At 45.8% G+C, this 20687-nt stretch overlaps 1 protein-coding gene across 1 annotated transcript in view; it reads right to left on the reverse strand.

Annotated features, from left to right (window-relative positions):
- slc27a4 (solute carrier family 27 member 4) overlaps positions 1–20687 on the reverse strand; it is a 61196-nt gene that overhangs the window by 21143 nt on the left and 19366 nt on the right. The window contains exons 2-4 of the mRNA XM_072565793.1: positions 20152–20546; positions 2488–2649; positions 581–650 (exon numbers count right to left, since the gene is read on the reverse strand). Of these exons, the coding sequence (XP_072421894.1) occupies positions 581–650; positions 2488–2649; positions 20152–20546 (627 nt within the window). The remainder of the gene's footprint in view (positions 1–580; positions 651–2487; positions 2650–20151; positions 20547–20687) is intronic.

Here is a 20687-nt window from a genome sequence, read left to right on the forward strand (position 1 = left end):
GTACCTTCAATATCCTTCAGCCTCTCTACTAAGAAAGTGCCTCTGAAGCAGCATCACTGCATGTTTGGGAAAAACAGCAGCCAATTTGCACACAGTAAGCTTTGACACAGCAAGAAAACAGGCAGTCAGTTAAACTGCTCACTGCAATCCGTCAATAAATACCAGGGCCAATGATGCCATGGGATCTCTTACGTTGACCTGAAAAGGCAGGCTGATCTGAAAGCCAGCAGTGCTGACAACCAGTAAATGTAAGAGCAAATAGAACATAGAACATAGAACAATACAGCACAGAACAGGCCCTTCGGCCCACGATGTTGTGCCGAACTTCTATCCTAGATTAAGCACCCATCCATGTACCTATCCAAATGCCGCTTAAAGGTCGCCAATGATTCTGACTCTACCACTCCCACGGTAGAGTATTTGAAGTAATTTTGTTATTCAATGGCTGGGGATAGAGTATAGGGAACAAAGCCAGAAACGGCGTTGAAAATGTAGATCGACAGAAGTCGAGTGAGCGCGTTGGGCAGTGACACAGGGCGAGCTCAGTGGCTTTTGAAATCATTCAGATGTGGGTCCTTACCTGCTGTGGACAACTATAGCTGCCTTGGGCATGCCTGTCGTTCCTGAGGTGTAGATATAAAACAGACGATCTGCAACAAAAAATACATATTTATAAGGGACTGAAAAGTAACGTGTTAAATTGTGGAAAGAGCACAGAAGAAAGACACTTGTCCCACTGTATCTGTGCTAGCCCTGTCATAGAGTTCAGTCCCCCCAGCCAACACAGGGCCTTCCTTTCCCAGGTTTGCAGTCCTGCTCTCCAAGTATTTACCCAATGCAAGTCAGTTTTGTTGAAAGGTGGAGTGAGCTGCAATGGGCTAAACTCCCCCAAAGTTCTGACCAAATCTATTCGCACATGCCCTTTCAGGCAGTGCATTCCCTATCACACTGAACAAACACTGCCCCTTTGAACTTCTTCCTGAGGATTTGACGTCACTGCAAGGAGTTTTTAGGGGTGAGGTCCTCGGAAATAACTGGGCAAGCCAGTGAGTTTCCGGAGTTAGGAATAGGGAATGGATGCTGGCCTTGCCAGTGATACTTACAGTGACCCATCAAAGACAGCATGGAGTCACAAATGTGTGGGGAGCACGTTGGCTCAGCAGTGAGCACTGTTGCCTCACAGCACCAGGGACCTGGGTTCGATTCCAGCCTTGGGCGACAGTCAGTGTGGAATTTGCTCGTTCTCCCAGTGTCTGTGTGGGTTTCCCCAGACAGTCCAAAGATGTGCAGGTTAGGTGAATTGGCCAAGTGAAATTACCCAAAGATATGCAGGTTAGGTGAACTGGCCATGCTAAATTGCCCACAGCGTTCAGAAATGTGTAAGTTAGGTGCATTAGTCAGGTGGAATGTAAGAAAATAGGGTAGGAGAATGGGTTTGGGTGGGATACTCTTTGGATGATCGGTGTTGGGCCAAAGGGCCTGTTTCCACACTGTAGGGATTCTGTTCTATGATAATTTAAAAATGCTTAGATGAAAGGGCAGGTCTGGGTTAGATATGATAAAGTGGGCTGGGGAGGGTTATTACCCAGAGGCTGGTGCTCCTGTGGTATGGACACCCGGTATGCTGCTCAATTCCTCCAGGCCAAAAGGCTTGAGCTGTTTCTGAAGAGATCAGGGCAATAATAAGAATAACTTCACATAATCAGGACCAGAGTGATCGCTCCGACCCAGTCATACCACCACCAGAGAAATTCCTCAGCATGCTCCTCCTTCACCCACCAAACCCGGACCCTCCTGGGGTTATTGGTGTCTCGCTACAATTGTACAAGGCCTTGATGAGACCACGCGTGGAGTACTGAGGACAGTTTGGGTCTTCCTATCGGAGGAAGGAGGTTCTGGTGATGGAGGGATTGCGACAAAGGTTTACCAAACTGATTCCTGGGACAGAAGGACTGACATATGAAGGGAGAGTGGATCAGTTCGGATTCTATTCACTGGGGTTTCAGACACAGAGCAACTTCTGTGAAATTCAAACAGGGCTAGACTGAGGGAAATGTAGGAAGGAGGACGACCGCTGGGGGTGGGGGAAGTTGAGGGGGGGGGGGGGTCCAGAAACAGGGGGTGACGGTTTAAGAATATGGGGAAGGCCATTTAGCACTGACATGAGGAGAAACATCTTCAGCCAGAGAGTGGGGAATTCCCTGCCACAGAAAGTGGAGGAGGCCAGAATGTTTTCAAGAGGGAGTTAGATATAGTTCTTCAGGCTAAAGAGATCAAAGGGCCTGGGGAGAAACTGGGAACAGGGGACCTAGTTAGATGATCAGCCATGATCATATTGTATGCAGGAGCAGGGTCGAAGGGCCGAATGGACTACTCCTGTCCCTATTCTCTGTGTTTCCGTCAGGACTTTGAGCGATGTCCTGGTGTAGCAGCTGTCCTCCGAATGGATTGGGACAGACGGATTGCCCTGCTCCCCGAGGCTGGTACCTGTGAATCCTCGGCTCTGGAGCGGGGGAGGGGGCCGGCTTGACGCAGCCTCCAGCAGATGATCGAGGTTTTCCGTACCGGGAAGCACCTCCGAGGAATCGGGCTGTCCACAGCAGTAGAGGGAGATGGATTTGCCCAGCAGCATATGGATCTCCTTCAGGGCTGTTCAGAAAGCAAAACAAAAAGAGGGTAAGTGAAGACAGACTCTCAGCATTTGGCAATTCCCGATGTCAGACCCTCCACAATTCATACTCCGACCAGCCAGGGAGAGGCTGCGAGTTTGATCCTTTTCCTAATGTCCCATCCACGACAGATAATTCCACGTGCACCACAAAAGGATCATTAAACATTGGAGTAACAGAAGGCCATTCAGCCCATCGAGTCTGCAATGCTTTTCAGTGGCTGGTCTGACAATCCTCAACTCCACTTTTCTGCCATTTCCCCATTCCCCGTACTGATTAAAAATCTTTCACAGCCTTGAATACACTTAGTGACTCTCAACAGCCCTCTCCATGGTAAAGAACTCCACTGATTAATTACCTTAAAAAAAACTCTCTTTATCTGTCTCAAATGGGTGACCCTTTCCTCAGAGAGGATGCCTTCCGTACCTAGGCTCTGCGAAAAGGGGAAATGACCTTTCCACATTTCCTCAGGCAAGCCCCTGGAGAATCAATACAGTCTCCTCTCAATCTCCAAACTCATTTAATTCACACACAGTAAGCTCCCCCCAAAAGAAACATATCAGGTGTGGATGTCGAGAAAATTTTTTTCCCTTCATGGTGGTGGTTGTGGGGAGGGTTGAGTTGAGCCAATTTAAAAATAAGAGGTCTCCCTTTAAGCTGAATGAGGAGGTGGTGCCGGTGTTGGACTGGGATGGACAAAATTAAAAATCACACAACACCAGGTTTATACCTGACGAAGGAACAGCGCTCCGAAAGCTAGTACTTCCAAATAAACCTGTTGGACTATAAACTGGATTTAAGGTGAAGAGGGAGGAGAATTCCTTTCTCTCGGAGGGTCTTTATTCTCTTGAATTATCTTCCCCAGACAGCAGGAGAGACTGGGTCTTTGAATAGAGGTAAAAACAATGACTGCAGATGCTGGAAACCAGATTCTGGATTAGTGGTGCTGGAAGAGCACAGCAGTTCAGGCAGCATCCAAGTAGCTTCGAAATCGACGTTTCGGGCAAAAGCCCTTCATCAGGAATAAAGGCAGTGAGCCTGAAGCGTGGAGAGATAAGCTAGAGGAGGGTGGGGGTGGGGAGAAAGTAGCATAGAGTACAATGGGTGAGTGGGGGAGGAGATGAAGATAATAGGTTGGGGGAGGGTGGAGTGGATAGGTGGAAAAGGAGATAGGCAGATAGGACAGGTCCGGACAAGTCATGGGGACAGTTACTGAGCTGGAAGTTTAGAACTAGGGTGAGGTGGGGGAAGGGGAAATGAGGAAACTGTTGAAGTCCACATTGATGCCCTGGGGTTGAAGTGTTCCGAGGCAGAAGATGAGGCGTTCTTCCTCCAGGCGTCTGGTGGTGAGGGAGTGGCGGTGAAGGAGGCCCAGGACCTCCATGTCCTCGGCAGAGTGGGAGGGGGAGTTGAAATGTTGGGCCACGGGGCGGTGTGGTTGATTGGTGCGGGTGTCCCGGAGATGTTCCCTAAAGCGCTCTGCTAGGAGGCGCCCAGTCTCCCCAATGTAGAGGAGACCGCATCGGGAGCAACGGATACAATAAATGATATTAGTGGATGTGCAAGCAAAACTTTGATGGATGTGGAAGGCTCCTTTAGGGCCTTGGATAGAGGTGAGGGAGGAGGTGTGGGCACAGGTTTTACAGTTCTTTGAATAGAGTCAAGGCTGAGTCCGAGCATCAGGGGGGTCATGGATTATTGCTGCTTGGGGGGGGGGGGGGGTGCGGGTGAGACAGGACTGGAGGATACAGATGGATTCTGCACTCAAGCCTCAAATGTGGGGAGTTCAGGAGATGATAGTGTTACCCATGCAGACGGGTACAGGGGACAGCAAGGATGGGAGCAGACAAAACTGAGCCAGCAACACAGACTCAACCCAGAGGCTGGTGAACTGGCAGTGACTGTGATATATCGGGCCCTCTGGGCTGTGCACTTCCTCAATGGGCTGTGCTCAGATCAAAATGCTCTTCTTTAACAAGACATACCCTGACGTGGAACAGAAACAAAGCTAGGTGCTACACCCTCCAACAACAACCATTGACTTGATATAGCCGCCTTCAGTCCCAAGGTACTAGATAGTGAGCAGCAACAAAGCGATCCTCGGGGAGCCATTCCTGAGGATTGTGGGCTGCTTGTTTGCTCCACTCATTTCCCTAATCTCTAATTAATTTTACAGCACCTTTATCTTTGCAATCCCAAGAGAGTGGCACTCAAGTACAGATATGTAATCCTGTTATGACAATGCCTGCGCTGGTGGAAGTGATCTAATCATTGTGTGCTTAGGATAAAGGAACAAATCTTCCTGGGGGGTTTCAAATGAGAACCTGGATTCAAAACAGTTCCCCAAACCGTGTCCCATATCCAACCCTGGTCTTATACTTCACTAACAAATCCCTTCCTGAAATCACGTAGTGAGTAACTACAGCTAATGTAGAAGTCAGCAGCAGACAGCAGGAGGAGTGGGAGAGATTCCTGATCAGTACGTGTTGGGAAGGACACTGGGAATCTTTGCTGTCACTCCAGGATACAACAGGCCTGGAAAAGTGCAGGTTGCAACAGCAATGCAGACCCACCGAGTGAACTGTAACACACCAGCAGCAGCACAGTGTAACAGCTTTCTCCAGGTGCTGTGAAACCATTCCATTCTGTGTATGCTCACCTTCTCAAAATGGCAAACACGAGAAAAGTCTCTCACACTTCCAAAAACTGACCAGCCAATTGACAGAGATAAAGGCTCAAGCATAAAGAAAACGCACAGAAAGATTGAGGCAGATCTGCAATGTGACTTTACATTTGTAAAGTGTAAACAGGCAGATTACACCCCAAACGGATAGTTTGGGAAACAAGAGCTTTTTAATTAGGATCAATTGGTGGGCCCACCCAACTGCACACACTCAATTAAACATTGGAATTTAAAAACACTGCCAAAATTCATAAGCAGACAGATAATGAACAGTTTCAGTGTTGCAACTGACTATCAGAAAGGATCCAAGTTCTAAACTCTCAGAAACACCCTGAGCCCTCTCCATCAGTGTGCAGCCCTATCTCCACCATATTGCCAAGCAGTGGAGGATAGAACTGGAGCCAATCCTTATACAGTGTAAAAGTTGCCATTCCAGGTAGTGGGCCATGGAAGCGGTCGTTGGGGCCAACTGGCTGGCCCACTTCCGCGGTTATGTCGGAGCCCGGGTGTCTCTGGAGAAGGAGCACATGGTGTACACTAACACCCTTGAGCTGTTCAGGGAGAGGTGGGTGCCGCAGGGAGTGGAGTGTATTATTTCCCCCTCCAACTCTATTTTGATTTAATCCCTGCCCTCTCCTTCACTGTTTGATCACGCAGCATTGCCCTTTGATGTGAAGGGCACTGCTTGTCACTGGCCACTTGGATGTTTCCTTTCTTGCTGGTGGTGAGAATTGAATAAAGATTCGTACACCTTGTGTCTCTCACTGTGTCTCACACCTGCACACACACAACATGGGTGCAGGGGAAAAATAAGCACTACCGCAGTTAGGCAGTAGTGTGTGGGGAAGAAAAACAAAAAAATAAACAGGAGTGTCAGACATCCTATTCACTCTGAGAGCTGGATCAGTGTCCAAAATAAAATAAATGCGGTTATTCAGAAAAAACACATAAGAGACCTGTGCTTCTTAATCTAACTATCAGTTTCTCTCTGCTTTTATATATAGGAGTACAAGGTGACTATGCAGTCAGTGCACAGCAACACAATGTAACTGATCATGAAATAATATACAACCAACACCAAGTCAGAGCTCCATATTAATCAGATTTTCTGAATTTCACTCAACTTTTCTTTCAATCGAAGTCAATGCAAAGGATGGACTGGATGGATTGTTGAATGAGGAACATTGCTCACTTTACACAATGGCCTTAAAATCAGTCTGTGTGTAATCCATGGCGAGGCCTTTGTACTGGAAGCGATTTGGAAGCCACAATTTTTCATTTTTTGTTTTTATTCACTCGTGGGCAGTGGGCATCACTGGCTGGACAATAGCTGCCTTTGAGAAGGTGAGCATGAACTGCCATCCTGACCCGCTGCAGTGCCCCAACAATTGACAATCTGGAATTCTACCATTTTTAAAGAATTCAATCTGGGGAAGAAAAGCATTTATTGTCCCTAAAGTGCAGCAGAGAATGCTTTACTGCACCATGATGGGGAGGTGGAGGTGTAGGTGTTGGACTGGGGATGACAAACTTAAAAAAACACAACACCAGGTTATAGTCCAATGGGTTTATTTGGAAGTCTTTCCTGATGAAGAGCTTTTGCCCGAAACGTCAATTCTCCTGCTCCTCAGATGCTGCCTGTACCGGCTGTGCTTTTCCAGCACCACATTCTCAACGTAAACAACACACAGCACCAGGTTATAGTTCAACAGGTTTAGTTGGAAGCCTTTCAGAGTGCCGCTCCTTCATCAGGGAGCTGTGGAGCAGGATCCTGATGAAGGAGCAGCGCTCCAAAAGCTAGTACTTCCAAATAAACCTGTTGGACTATAACCTGGTATTGTGTGGTTTTTAAATTACCTGCAGGTCAGAATCACCCATCCCGATATGTGGGCCAGACTCCACAGTGACAGCAGACTTCCTTCCTTAAAGGGTCACAGTTGATCATTCTGATGTGCTTTTACTCTGAATTAGTAGACCCTGGTCAGTGATAACATGATTCTTATTCCAGATTTATTAATTCACAGAAGGGTTACGGTGCAGAGCGTGGCTATTCGCCCCATCGTGTCTGTGCCAGCTTTCAAATGAGCTTCTTGACATTGAACCACTCGATGGAATCACAATGAACTGTACAACAGGCCCTCAGCAAGTTGCACTGTTGCTCAATGAACTTGTGCTGTCTCCACAAGATGCAGTTTCTTTTGCAAACGTGTAAATTGACAGTCTTGTATTGATAATGGAACATGTTCTTTGCTTGGGGTTGAATTCAAAACAAGCAAAGCAAGAGGTACCTCAATTCTGAACCTGGCGTCAATCCTTTAGACTAAGAGAGCTCAATACTGACAGTGGAATCATAAAAAAACACTCCTAAGGTCAGACATCTCCTACCGGAATAACTTTAAAAGACTGCTCACTTTCTGAAAGGATGAGTCTGTCGTAATCCCCACCCTTGGATGTTCATTATCAGCTGACCCTTTACATTTGGAGGTTATGTTTTTTGGAACTAAGCTTTTAGAAAATGCATAGATTGGCTCAACTCCTCTTTTAATCTTGTAAGATTCCTTATTTTTCTGGAAAATGAATATTCCCTTCAGCCTTCTGTGACACCCCTCCTTGGTTACTGTTCTGAGATTGGTCCACATAAGATGGACACAACTCTCAAGACAAACAAAAACTTGAGATGATGTTTATATGAAATATTAATCCTGGGTTATCTGATTTCACTGACTATTTCAGAATTCAAACAATTTTCAAGTGATAGGCAATAATATTTAGGAAGCATTTAGACAGACATGTTATCAAGCAGAGAAGACCTTATGTCCTTATGTGCTCTCTGGACTATTCCGCCGGGGGGGGGGGGGGGGCGGGGGGGGGGGGGGGGCGGTGGAACACTGAGACAAACATTGACTGTGCCTGGAGGACCATCTAGTTAGTGAAAGATGCCCTTTGGTCTGCCCAAAACTTGATGGTCTTCCAGAGCAAGGGACACACTAATGTTTGGGACAGCTGCCAAGGTGCAGTGGGCACAGTTCAGTCTCACGTCTTCCAGGTAAAGTACAATGGCAGCCCATACAGTTATTGGATCCCTCCCACCCCCTCAAACATCTGCAAGTATAATCTTGAACAAGAAAGAAATGCCTTGGGTTTGTTTGTTGGATAGAGTCAAACTCCAACGTTGGTTTGGTTCCTCATGCGTTACTGTAAAGGATTGAGCTGCTTCAGTGACTATGTACATAAAAGATATTTTCAGGAGTAAAGTATATTTTTGAAATAAAAGAAACATGGTTGGCATGGCCATTGTGGGCTGAAGGGCCTGTTCCTGTGCTTTTTCGTTCTATTACCAATTTCCTGCTTTTCTGCCACATCCTCATACATTATTACTATTAATTAATTATCCAAAACGCTCTCGAATGCCTCAATTGAACCAGCACTCACTGTATTTCCAGGCAATGCATTCTAAACTCCAACTGCTCACCTGGTGAACAAGCTTTTCTCTTTACATCACATTTGCTCCTTTTACAAACCACTGTACACTCTCATTCTTGATCCTTTTCCCAAGTGCAAACAGCTTCTCCCCACCTAGTCTAGCCAGCTCCTCTCACAATGTTGAAAATTTCAATCAGATCGCCTCTTAGCCTCCTCCTCTCCAAGGAGAACAGTCCAACTTCTTCATCTCACCCTCATAAGTAAAGGTTTTCATCCCTGGAACCATTCTTGTACAGTACATCACCATTTTCTTCATGTCCGTATGATTACTTAGATTTAGATTACTTACAGTGTGGAAACAGGCCCTTCGGCCCAACAAGTCCACACCGCCCCGCTGAAGCGTAACCCACCCATACCCCTACATCTACATCTACCCCTTACCTAACACTATGGGCAATTTAGCATGGCCAATTCACCTGGCCTGCACATCTTTGGACTGTGGGAGGAAACCGGAGCACCCGGAGGAAACCCACGCAGACACGGGGACAACGTGCAAACTCCACACAGTCAGTTGCCTGAGGTGGGAATTGAACCCTGGTCTCAGGCGCTGTGAGGCAGCAGTGCTAACCACTGTGCCACCGTGCCGCCCACGGTGGCACAGTGGTATGATGTAGCATCCAGAACAGTACACAATATTCCAGCCGAGGTCTAACCAGTATCCTGTAAAAATTGAACGTCACCTCCTTGCTCTTGTACTCTATCTTCCTATTAGCAAAGCCAAGGACACGATATGCTTTATTAAGTGCCCTCCCTACCTGTCCTACCACCCTCAGTGATCTGTGCACATACACCCTGCTCCTGCACCACCTTCAGCATTGTACTCACATCTTGGCAGGAAATGCACTGAAAGACAACATAAAAGAACATCACCCCACTCTTCCCTACATTGAACCTCCTCTGCCACCTATGCATCCACTCTACCAACTTGTGTATCACGTTATGAAGGTCTACGCTGTCCTCTCAGTTTACAAATTCTCCACGTTTCTGCAAACTTTCAAATTGTCCGCAGCACACCAACGTTCAAATCATTAAAGTGTATCAGGAAAAGCAAGGGTTCTAATGCTGACCCTTGGGGAACTGAATTAATTGAATCTAAATTCTCCACCAAAGTGGGGTCTCTTGAATAGTCATCCAGTAACATAACCAGTGAGTTTTGACAAGATTTGTAGCTCAGGTTATTTATTAAGGTCAAAGTCTCTGTGGAACAAGGCCACGCATGATCATCATATTAGTTAAGGGTTCATTTGGAGAGGGTTGGTTGTATAAAAAAAGGGAGCTAGTAATCAGTACGTGTTGGGTTTTATCGAGTGTCACTAATTGAAATAGAGCTCTCACTAAAACACGTGGATTTGAACTCTGTAAAAAAGCATTTATTTTCGAGAGGATTCACTGTGCTACCATTCCAAATATGTATTGTTTGCATTGGCAACCCATACATGGTTGGAGTGAGAGTTCATTGACTGTGACAGGAACCAGCGCTGCCTAGTGGCAGGAGGTCTGCAACTCATTCAGGACAGACATTTCTATTGAAAATGTCTCCATCTAAATTCAAATGATTTTCATTATAAACACGAGCTTTTAAAGCTTTGTTGAAGAATTGTGATATTTCAGCTGTGTGTCGATCGTCAATGTCCTTAGGGAGGGAATTTCAGGATTTTGACCAATGATATTGAAGGAACAATGATATACTTCCAAATCAGGATGGCGAGTGACTTGAAGGGGATTTTGCAGGTGCTTGGGTGTTCCCATGTATCTGTTATCTTGTCCTTCCAGATGGATACAGTTGTGGGTTTGGAAGGTGCTGTCTAAGGATCTTTGGTGAATGTCTGTACTGCTTTTTGTAGATAACACACACTGCTGCTACTCAGCATTGATGATGGAGGGAGTGGGTATTTGTGAATGCAGTGCCAATCAATTGGGCTGCTTTGTCCTGGATGGTGTCAAGCTTCTTGAGTATTGTTGGGGCTACACCCATCCGGGCAACTGGGGAGTATTCCAAAACACTCCTGACTTGGGCCTTGTAGATGGGGGACAGGCTTTGGGAAGTCAGGGGGTGAGTCATACACCGCAGTATTCCTAACCTCTGACCTGCTCTTGCAGCCATTGTATTTATACAAGAACATATTTATATGACATTGAGCTACGGGTCAATGGTAACCCCAAGAATGTTGTTAATGGAGAATTCAGCAATGATCACACCATTCAATGTCAAGGGGCAGTGGATAGATTGTCTCTTCTTAGAGATGGTCATAGCCTGGCATGTGTAGCACAAAATGTTAATTTGAAGTATTAGAACGCATATTTTCAGGACTGCTGTTATTTAGCCCTGGGGAGGTGGGGGGGGGGGGTGGCGGGGGAATCCTACCTGTCTGTCTCCCTCTTGGTTTAATTATAACTTGGGAAGTGTTTATTATTCAGGCGTCAATGGAAAATGCAGCATCTGTGCAAATTGCACACTGTCATTTTCTCGCCTTCGTTAACATTCGATGATCATCACGTGGTTCACAATAATCCAGCAGCAGGGAGTTCGAACCCCATATCAGCTGAGGCAGACTGGAAACCTGTTTCCAACAACAGAAAGCAGTGCTTAACAAATAAATAAATAAATAATCAGGATGAAGTGGGCAGATACTGGGGCGACAGACCTGCCTGCCAAATCATATTTCACACGTTAAAAATCGTAACTATTGCCAGAAGTAGCTTTTTCACCTATAGAAATTGAAGAGGAAGAAGACTGAGGAATAGTCAATACTGAAATTTCACAGCACAATGTTCACGCAGAAAGAAAATAAAGCACCTTTTATGACTCCAGGACATCCCAAAGCCCCTGACAGTCAACAGAGTTCTTGGAAAATGTTGTGATGAAGGAAACACAGCCGTCAATGTGCAGACAGCAAGTTCTCAAAGCGCTGATGACAAGATCAAATTTAGAAACATAGAAATCAGGAGTAGGCCATTCAGTCCCTCCAGTCTGTTCTGTCATTCAATGTAATGATGGCTGATCGTCCAACTCAGTGCCGTGTTCCCCCCTTTCTCCCCCAGACCCTTTGATTCCTTTAACATTAAGAACTATATCTAACTTCTTCATGAAAACATTCAATGTTTTGGCCTCAACTACTTACAGTGGTAGAGAATTCCACAGGCTCCCCACTCTCTGGGTGAAGACATTTCTCCTCATCTCAGTCCTAAATGGCCTATCCCTTATCCATAAACTGTGACCCCTGGTGCTGGATTCCCCTGTCATCAGGAACATCCTTCCTGTGTTGACCCTATCTCGACCTGTTAAAATTTTATGGGTTTCTAAGATCTTGCCTCCCTTCCCTCACTCCCATGAACATTGCCCTAACTTATCCAGTTTCTGTTTTCAGACATCAGTCCTGCCATCCCCCAATTAGGGGACAATGCTGATCACCAGAGTGCCACAGCCTTCTTCCAAAAGCTGAATCTTTTAGGAGGTAAAAACAATGACTGCAGATGCTGGAAACCAGATTCTGGATTAGTGGTGCTGGAAGAGCACAGCAGATCAGGCAGCATCCAAGGAGCAGCAAAATCAACGTTTCGGGCAAAAGTACCACTAATCCAGAATCTGGTTTCCAGCACCTGCAGTCATTGTTTCTACCTATTAGAGGTTCAGCCTTGATTTTGATGTTGGACTGAGTGAGGTACGAATATGGATTACCCACAAGAACGTGACCGACGCCATTTTCCATCACTGATGATATCTAAGCTGATCATTACTGTAGATAAAAACAATGACTGCAGATGCTGGAAAGCAAATACTGGATTAGTGGTGCTGGAAGAGCACAGCAGTTCAGGCAGCATAGATTAGCTGCATTAGTCTTGGGAAATGTAGAGTAATACAGTAGGGGAATGGGTCAGGGTGGGATACACTTCAGAGGATCGGTGTGGACTTGTTGGGCCGAATGGCCTGTTTCCACACTGTAGGGATTCAATGACGATAAAGGCCACACAGCGACAGGTTTATTTGGAAGTACAAGACACTACCGAGCAGACGAGGCGATGGAACTACACCACCTACAGGCAGACCAAGAACAAGAAACCGGCAGCACCTTCAGCAGAAGAGCGACGCTCTGAAAGCTTGTACTTCCAAGTAAACCTGTCGGACTATAACCTGGTGTAGTGCGATTCTTAACTTTGTCCACCCCAGCCCAACACTGGCACCTACACATCATTACTAAAGGCATCACAGAGGAAGAAACATTGATGTGTAAAGCACACATCCTATACAGTTACTTGGTCACAACTGTTACAGTGCAGAAGCAGGCCATTCAGCCCATCATATCTGCAACCCCTTCTATTAATGGAATGACAATCTCCTGCTTTTTATTCCCAGTATCCCTGCTGTCCAAATACTGTCCTTATTTCCGTCCAAACATCCAATGCTCTTGAATGCCCTAAATAAACTTGTCTCCACCATATTTCCAGTCAGTACATTCCAGATCCTAACCACTCTCATCTTTTGAGAGAAAATGTTTTCTGCCCCCTCACATCACCTCACTTCATCTGTGCATCACTTTAACTCCATGTGCTCTTGTTCCTTTTATGAGCAGGAACAGCTTTTCCCCCGTCTACTCTGTCCAGATCCCCTCATGATTTTGAAAACCTCCATCAACTCTCCTCTCCGTCTTCTTCCCTCAACATTTTTTCAACCTATTTTCAGAATGAAAATTCCTCATTCCTGGAACCACACTCACGGCACTCTCTCCACGTCCTCCCTACAACAATGTTTGGTTTGTACATTCCTGTGAAAAAGGCACATGAGATTCCAGTTGCTGGAGAGTCCATTGGTCTGTCCTGCAAGTTGCAGCCTCATGGATCGTAAACCAGATTTCAAATGAAGTCCTGGACTGACAATGGTTCAGTCACTGAGCGCAGCTTGTAATGTGGGCTGGCAGGGCACCAACCTCACTTTATACCCACTTCAGGTGGGAAGTTAAAATTGCCAGCCACCCTCACCTCCCCAGCCACAGAGATTCTGCAAGCACCTCCCCCCCACAACTGCCTGGCTCCCAGCTCAGGAAGACATTCAATTCTAGTTCCACAACTTCCCACCTAGCTGCATGCTTTTCTTCCTGGGTCATGTTGCTGCTTCAGCTGCCCCAGGGCTTTTGGCTCCACATTAGTAATGTTCCACTGCTATACAACCTTTACCTCCATTGAAAGGTCACTCTGGACACCTTCCAACCAAATTGCCCCAGCAACCTCAGATGACCCCAGATTCCATCGAGACACACACACACACACACACACACACACACACACACACACACCCCTTCCTCACTCCAGCACAAACAGTATCTCTATTGATGTGGAGATGTCGGTGTTGGACTGGAGTGGACAAAGTTAAAAATCACACAACACCAGGTTATAGTCTAACAGGTTTATTTGGAAGCACTAGCTTTTGCAGCGTTGCGCCTTCATCAGGTGGTTGTGGAGTAGATAATTGGGACTATAACCTGGTGTTGTGAGATTTTTAAACAGTATCTCTGTTGCAGCTCCCACTCTTTGACTTTTCCATTACATCTCAGTAATGCTGCCTACAGCCATGTACCCTCCAGGCTCTCTGCCCTACAGTCAGTATCATTTGCCCCCACCACAAACTACATCAATTCAATGAAAGTGAATGATGTCATGGCAAAATCTGCTGGAGATAACCAAATATATAGAGATACAGACAGATTATCTATAGAGAGAGGTAGAGACATATACAATATAGAAGTATAGATAGATATCTCTAGAGAGACAGTTACAGAGAATTATCTATAGAGAGAAATATAGACATATACAATATAGAGATATAGATATCTGTAGAGAGAGGTACAGAGAAAGAGGTATACAATATAGAGGTATAGATACATATCTAGAGTTACAGAGAGGGCAGAAGAGACAAAAATAATATGTAGAAATATAGATAGTTATCTTCAGCGAGAGACAGAGCTATAGATAGATATCTGTAGAGAGAGATAGGTATAGTAGATATAGAGAAAGAGAGATCGACACAGAGATATAGATGAGAAGTACATTCACATTTATATAAAAATATGAATAGAGTTGACAGAAAGAGAGACAGACACAGAGAGACAGACACAGAGAGAGAGACAGAGACAGACACAGAGAGAGAGACAGAGACAGAGACAGAGACAGAGACAGAGAGAGAGACAGAGACAGAGACAGAGACAGAGAGAGAGACAGAGAGAGAGACAGAGAGAGAGACAGAGAGAGAGACAGAGAGAGAGACAGAGAGAGAGACAGAGAGAGAGACAGAGAGAGAGACAGAGAGAGAGACAGAGAGAGAGACAGAGAGAGAGACAGAGAGAGAGACAGAGAGAGAGACAGAGACATTGATCTCGGAGACTAACTGAAATGGATGAGATGAAACCACAATCCCTCTCTGCCTGCTGCGAGGAGCCTACTTGAAATGACTTTGCAACACTCTCAGCGTAATTCCTCCAGGATTTGTTTCAACATGACGGAACCAGCCAGAGTAAACAGGAAGTAAAGGCTTAACCTCACACAGCGAGGCTGAAGGAGAACTGGAACAGGGAGACAGGCCATGGTGTATTCATACTGGGTGCAGTGTTGCAGCAGTAAGGAGTACAATGGGAATGTTATTAGACTAATCCAACAACCCGGACTCTCACTTCAAACAGACGCATTCAAAAAATATATACCAGCCTGACAGCTGGAGGAATTCAAATTCAATTAATTAAACCTGGAATAAAATTTGAGTCTCATTAGGGTTCACAAAATGACCAGATTGTCATTAAAGAAAAGGCTCACTTATACCCTTCAAGGAAGGAAATCAGCTCTCCTTATTCAGGCTGGTTTACACGTGACTCTAGACCAATGACAATAGTACTTTGTCCCACATGGCCATTTTAGGAGGCAGTCAGTCAACCACAGGTAACGTTCTGGGGACCCCGGTACAAATCCCACCACACCAGATAGAGGAATTTGAATTCAATTAAAAATAATCTTCTGGAATTGGGTATCTAACAATGACCATGCATTCATTGTCCTTTGTGAAAAAAAAACTATCTGCTTCACTCATGACCTCTAGGGAAGGAAACTGCCGTCCTTACCTGGTCCGGCCTACATGTGACTCCAGACCCACAGCAAGGTGGTTGGCTCTTAACTGCCCTCGGGGATGGGCAATTAACCAGGCCAACCAATGACACCCTCATCCCATGAATGAATTTTTAAAAATTGGAAAACATGGGTAATTCAAGAAACACCTGGACAAATACATGACTAAGCACATAAGAACTAGGATTAGATTATGGCTGATCTTTTTTTGTGGCCTCAGCTCCACTTACCTATCCCTTCACTATCACCCTTAATTCCTTTACTGGTCAAAAAATGACCTATCTTTGCTTTAAAAACATTTACTGAGGAGGCTTCAACCACTTCACTGGGCAGGGAATTCCATAGATTCACAACCCACTGGGCGAGAAGTTCCTTCTCAATTCAGTCCTAAATTTGCTCCCCTAACTTTGAAGCTACGCCCGCTGATCCTACTTTCATCTGCCAGTGGAAACATCCTCTCCACTTCTCTCTTATCTATTTCCTTCATAATTTTATATGTTTCTGTAAGACACCCCGAGTCTTCTGACGAGGGAATAGAGGGATATGAATCCTTTAAGTCAAGACAGTTTTAGTGTGGACAGGCAAAATGTGTCAGCGCAGGCTTGGAGGGCCGAAGAGCCTGTTCCTGTGCTGTATTGTCCTTTGTTCTTAATACAACCTTAACAACTGTCCCTTCGTCTGGGAACAGTTCTGTCCGATTTACTTTGTCACGATCATTCCTGACATTCTTGGACACACAGTCTAATCTCATCGCCATCTCTGCTGAGTACAGCACCAATTTCTCCAGTCTATCCGTCCAAGTGAAGATCCTCAACTCTGCCATCATTCCAGTTAACCTCCCTCACTCTCTCAGAGGCCTTGACACCTTCCCTAAAACGTGGGGCCCAGAACAATCACCAATGTGCCAGCTGAGGCCTAACCAGCGTTCAACTGAGGTTAGAGCAACTCGCTTGCTTCAACCACACAGTGAGAGTTAACTGACTGGAGGGAATATTTCACTTCCCTCCTGTGTGCTCCTGCTGCAGGCAGGCCAGAGGATGCCAGCTTAGACAATGCTGTGGAGGCTGACTGATAGCAGGAGGTCAGGGGTTAGGGCTGCTGTAGTTCAGGCTAAATCATTACCAAGACTTTACCCCTGGAAGACTTTCCAGCAACCCCCTAACCGGACGATAGCAGAGAAATAGCTTTACCGAGACTAGCGATCTGAACTGATGCTCCGAAAATAGCAACTCAAATCTCACAACAGCAGCTAAGGGATTTAATTTAAATTTTAATCAGCAAACCAGGAACACAATACTAATCTCATTAACGATGAGCACAAAGCTGTTGGATCGCTGTAAAAACCCATCTGATCCACAAACATCTCTCCAGGAAGGAAATCTGCCATTCTTTTCTAGCCTGGCCTACATGTGACTCCAGGTCCATGGTCAACGTAGTTGAACCTTTACTGTCCTGAAATAGTCAATCAAGCTCCAACTGGTGATAAAAGAGTGTACTATTGGGTGAGACCGACACCGTGTGGACAGCAGCAATTCATTGCCACCTTAGAGGGTAATCAGCAAATGGTGCCCTAATCAGTAATGCCCATATCTCATCAATGAATAATTTAGTTTATATAAAAAAAAACTCCCCTGCCCTTTAGGTACCAAGGAAATGACAACCACGCCCTCTTGTGGTGACATTCACAGGGTATTTTGTTCTCTGACAAAATGCTGGCCACAATCACTGTTCCAGAAGGACTCTCTGACCGGTTTTTTAAAAAAGGAAAACCCTTCACAGAAATAGCAACCACTTGTATCTAGTTTGAAATCGAATTTCTGAAAATAATATCAATACTGATACATTACACATCTTTCAGCACAACAATTGCCCAAGGTTTTGTTTAAAGTCAAATTTAAAATTTCAAAACGTAAACAAAAGTTTAGTCCTCAACAGTTCCCTGGTGCACTTGCTGGGGCTATACATCTACTGGAGTCCATTTATCAACTGACCAATCAATACTCTCTTCTTGAGCAGTGCAAACTGTTGCGCCATCTAAGATTTGGTATTCTTGCAGTTGTGTCCTGATGAGTGCAAGATAAAAAGGTTCAAGAGTCGAGTCTCTTTTCTTCAGCAATAGTGAAGTTCTGAAATACCAAGTGACCGTGGGATCAGACTGAAATTGCACTGTGCTATTCAGAACGCACAATATACAAAGAGTGTATTTCTGCAGATAAAAGCCATTAAATGAATATTCTGATCCTCACTGCACTGTTATCCAACTTGTGAAAGGGCAATGCAGGGATTTGAAAACTGAGGAATTTAAAAAGGGATGCCTCAAAAAAAAATACAAATCAACTTTTTGCAATTCTCTTTTTTTTTTCAGGCATTTGTAGGGTCCACCCTTCAATGAAACTTGCCTGATCTGAAACTACAAGGCAGGAAACACTAGAAATCATCTTTTGACACAGATCAGTAGACATTGGATATAAACATGAATAAGTGATGTTCACTGAAGCTCAAAAGCCACAGATGAAGCTGATAATTTTTCACCTTCAGTTCAGTGATCAAGTCACAAATTGAATGAATAAAGCTGCTGAGCTTCTGTCTACTGGTTTCAAGTCATGGTACTTCTGTAAAATATAACCTTGATGCAACCACTAAAAAACAGCCAACAACAACAACTTACATTCACAAAGCACCTTTAACATTGTGAACGCCCTCAAGACAACTCACGATTATCTGTTAAAGCGAACTACAACCCTGAGCTGCACAAGGTCAGATGACAAAAAGTTTAGTCAAAGGGGTAGGTTTGAATAAATGGTTTTTAGGACAAAGGCAGGTTAGAGAGGTGGAGAGATGTAGAGAGGGACTGTCAGATTTTGGGGCCCAAGCAACTGAAGGTGCATCCACCAATGGTGGGCAATCAAATTCGAGATGCTTCAAACTAGAGAGGTATCTCAGAGTAGTTTTCAAGGAGGAGGTGGATATACAGTTCTTAGGGCTGAAGGGATCAAAGGGTGTGGGGAAAATGTATGAACACGGGACTGAGTTGCATGATCAGCCATAACCACACAGAATGGTACAGCAGGCACGATGGGCCAAACAGCCTACTCCTGTTCCGATTTCCGTTGTTCCCAGGTGGTGGGGATGATAGGGACAGAGGAGATGGACAGATTTGAAAACAAGGAGGGCAATGTTAAAATAAGGAGCCAGTGTGCCCCCAGCAGGGGTGGGTGGGGAATAGGACCTGCTGTGAGTGGAGACAGGGGCAGCAGAGTATTGGATGAGCTCGAGTTTGCGGAGGGTAGGATGTCAGAACAGTTGACCCCAGGCAGTGTTGAGTGCATGAGAGGGGAATTCGGCAGCAGATGAGCTGGGATGGGGGCAAAGTTTGGATGATAATATGGAGGTGGGAGTAAGTGTAATTACACAATGACACAAATAGGAGGTTGGAAGCTTCGCATGGCATTAAAATATAACATCCTCTCAGCCTTACACATTCGACACATTCTGACAGCTTGTGTCGCCAAAGAACTGGGGTCAGGCTGCTGTATGGCATTTATATTTACAGACAACCCTCGATCATACGGCATTCGATTATTCAAATTTCAGATTCTCCGAACAAGGTCGCAAAGTCCCAACGCTTGGCTAAACCGTGTTATCCAGTATCCAATTATCTGAACAAAACACTCCCTGCCCGTGTCATTCGGATAATCAAGGTTCCTCTGTATTCTCTTATTTTAGAATTGGTCTCAGGTAAGTCACTTTAACTAGACAGTGGCATGGTGGCTCAGTGGTTAGCACGGCTGCCTCACAGCGCAAGGTGTCTGGGTTCCATCCCAACCTTGGGCAACTGCCTGTGTCGGGATGGGTTTCCTCCGAGTGCTCCGGTTTCCTTCCAAATAATGCCGGGTTTGGTGGCCTGGCCATGGGAAATTGCCCTGTAGTGTGCAGGTTAGGTAGAATGGGATGGAACATTGCCCTGTCGTACGCAGGTTAGATAGATGGGTCATGCTAAATTACCCTGTAGTGTGCAGGTTAGGTAGATTGGCCGTAGGAATTGCAGAGCAATGGAGATGGCTGGTGCACTGGGTCTAAGTGGGACGGTCCATGGAGGGTCAGTGTGCAGGCTGGGTGAGCCGAATGGCCCTTTCCTACACTGTAGGGATTCCATGACAAGCCTTTTCTGGCTCCTCTTGCTTATTAAAGCCATAGCCTTGCACTTACCAGTGTTCAGTTCGCCCCCGAACACAATGGCCTTGGCTCTGGAGATGTTGATGCAGTGCGCCAGTGCGTCCATCCGCAGGTTGAAGTTAATCAGTGCCACCTCCACACCAATCTTGGCCATCCCCAGCCACAGTCCCACATACTCGCTCCTGCTCTCCATGAACAGCGCCACCACGTCGCCGGTGCGGAAGCCCTGCGCCCGGAAACAGTTGGCCACTCGGTTGGAGAACTCATCCAGGTCCCGGAAACTCCAGGCGACGCCAGTCCCCTCGAAAATGAGTGCAATCTTGTCCGGGTGCCTCTGGACCACTTCGTGGAAGATTTTCGGAATTGTGTTGTTCAGCTTCAAGTTGCGCCTCACGTTGAGCTTGACTTTGAGGAGGACCCCTGCGGCACTGCGGGGGAGGAGGAGAAAAAAACAAGAGACAGGAACGTGAACAGAGAGAGAGAAAGAGAGAGCGCACTCCCGGTCCCTCCAACACTGGGTAGTAAAACACCTCCAACACTCTTCCCACTCCACATCCATTGGATCCCAT

Source organism: Chiloscyllium punctatum, chromosome 49, assembly GCF_047496795.1.
Source record: "Chiloscyllium punctatum isolate Juve2018m chromosome 49, sChiPun1.3, whole genome shotgun sequence".
Lineage (NCBI taxonomy): Eukaryota > Metazoa > Chordata > Chondrichthyes > Orectolobiformes > Hemiscylliidae > Chiloscyllium > Chiloscyllium punctatum.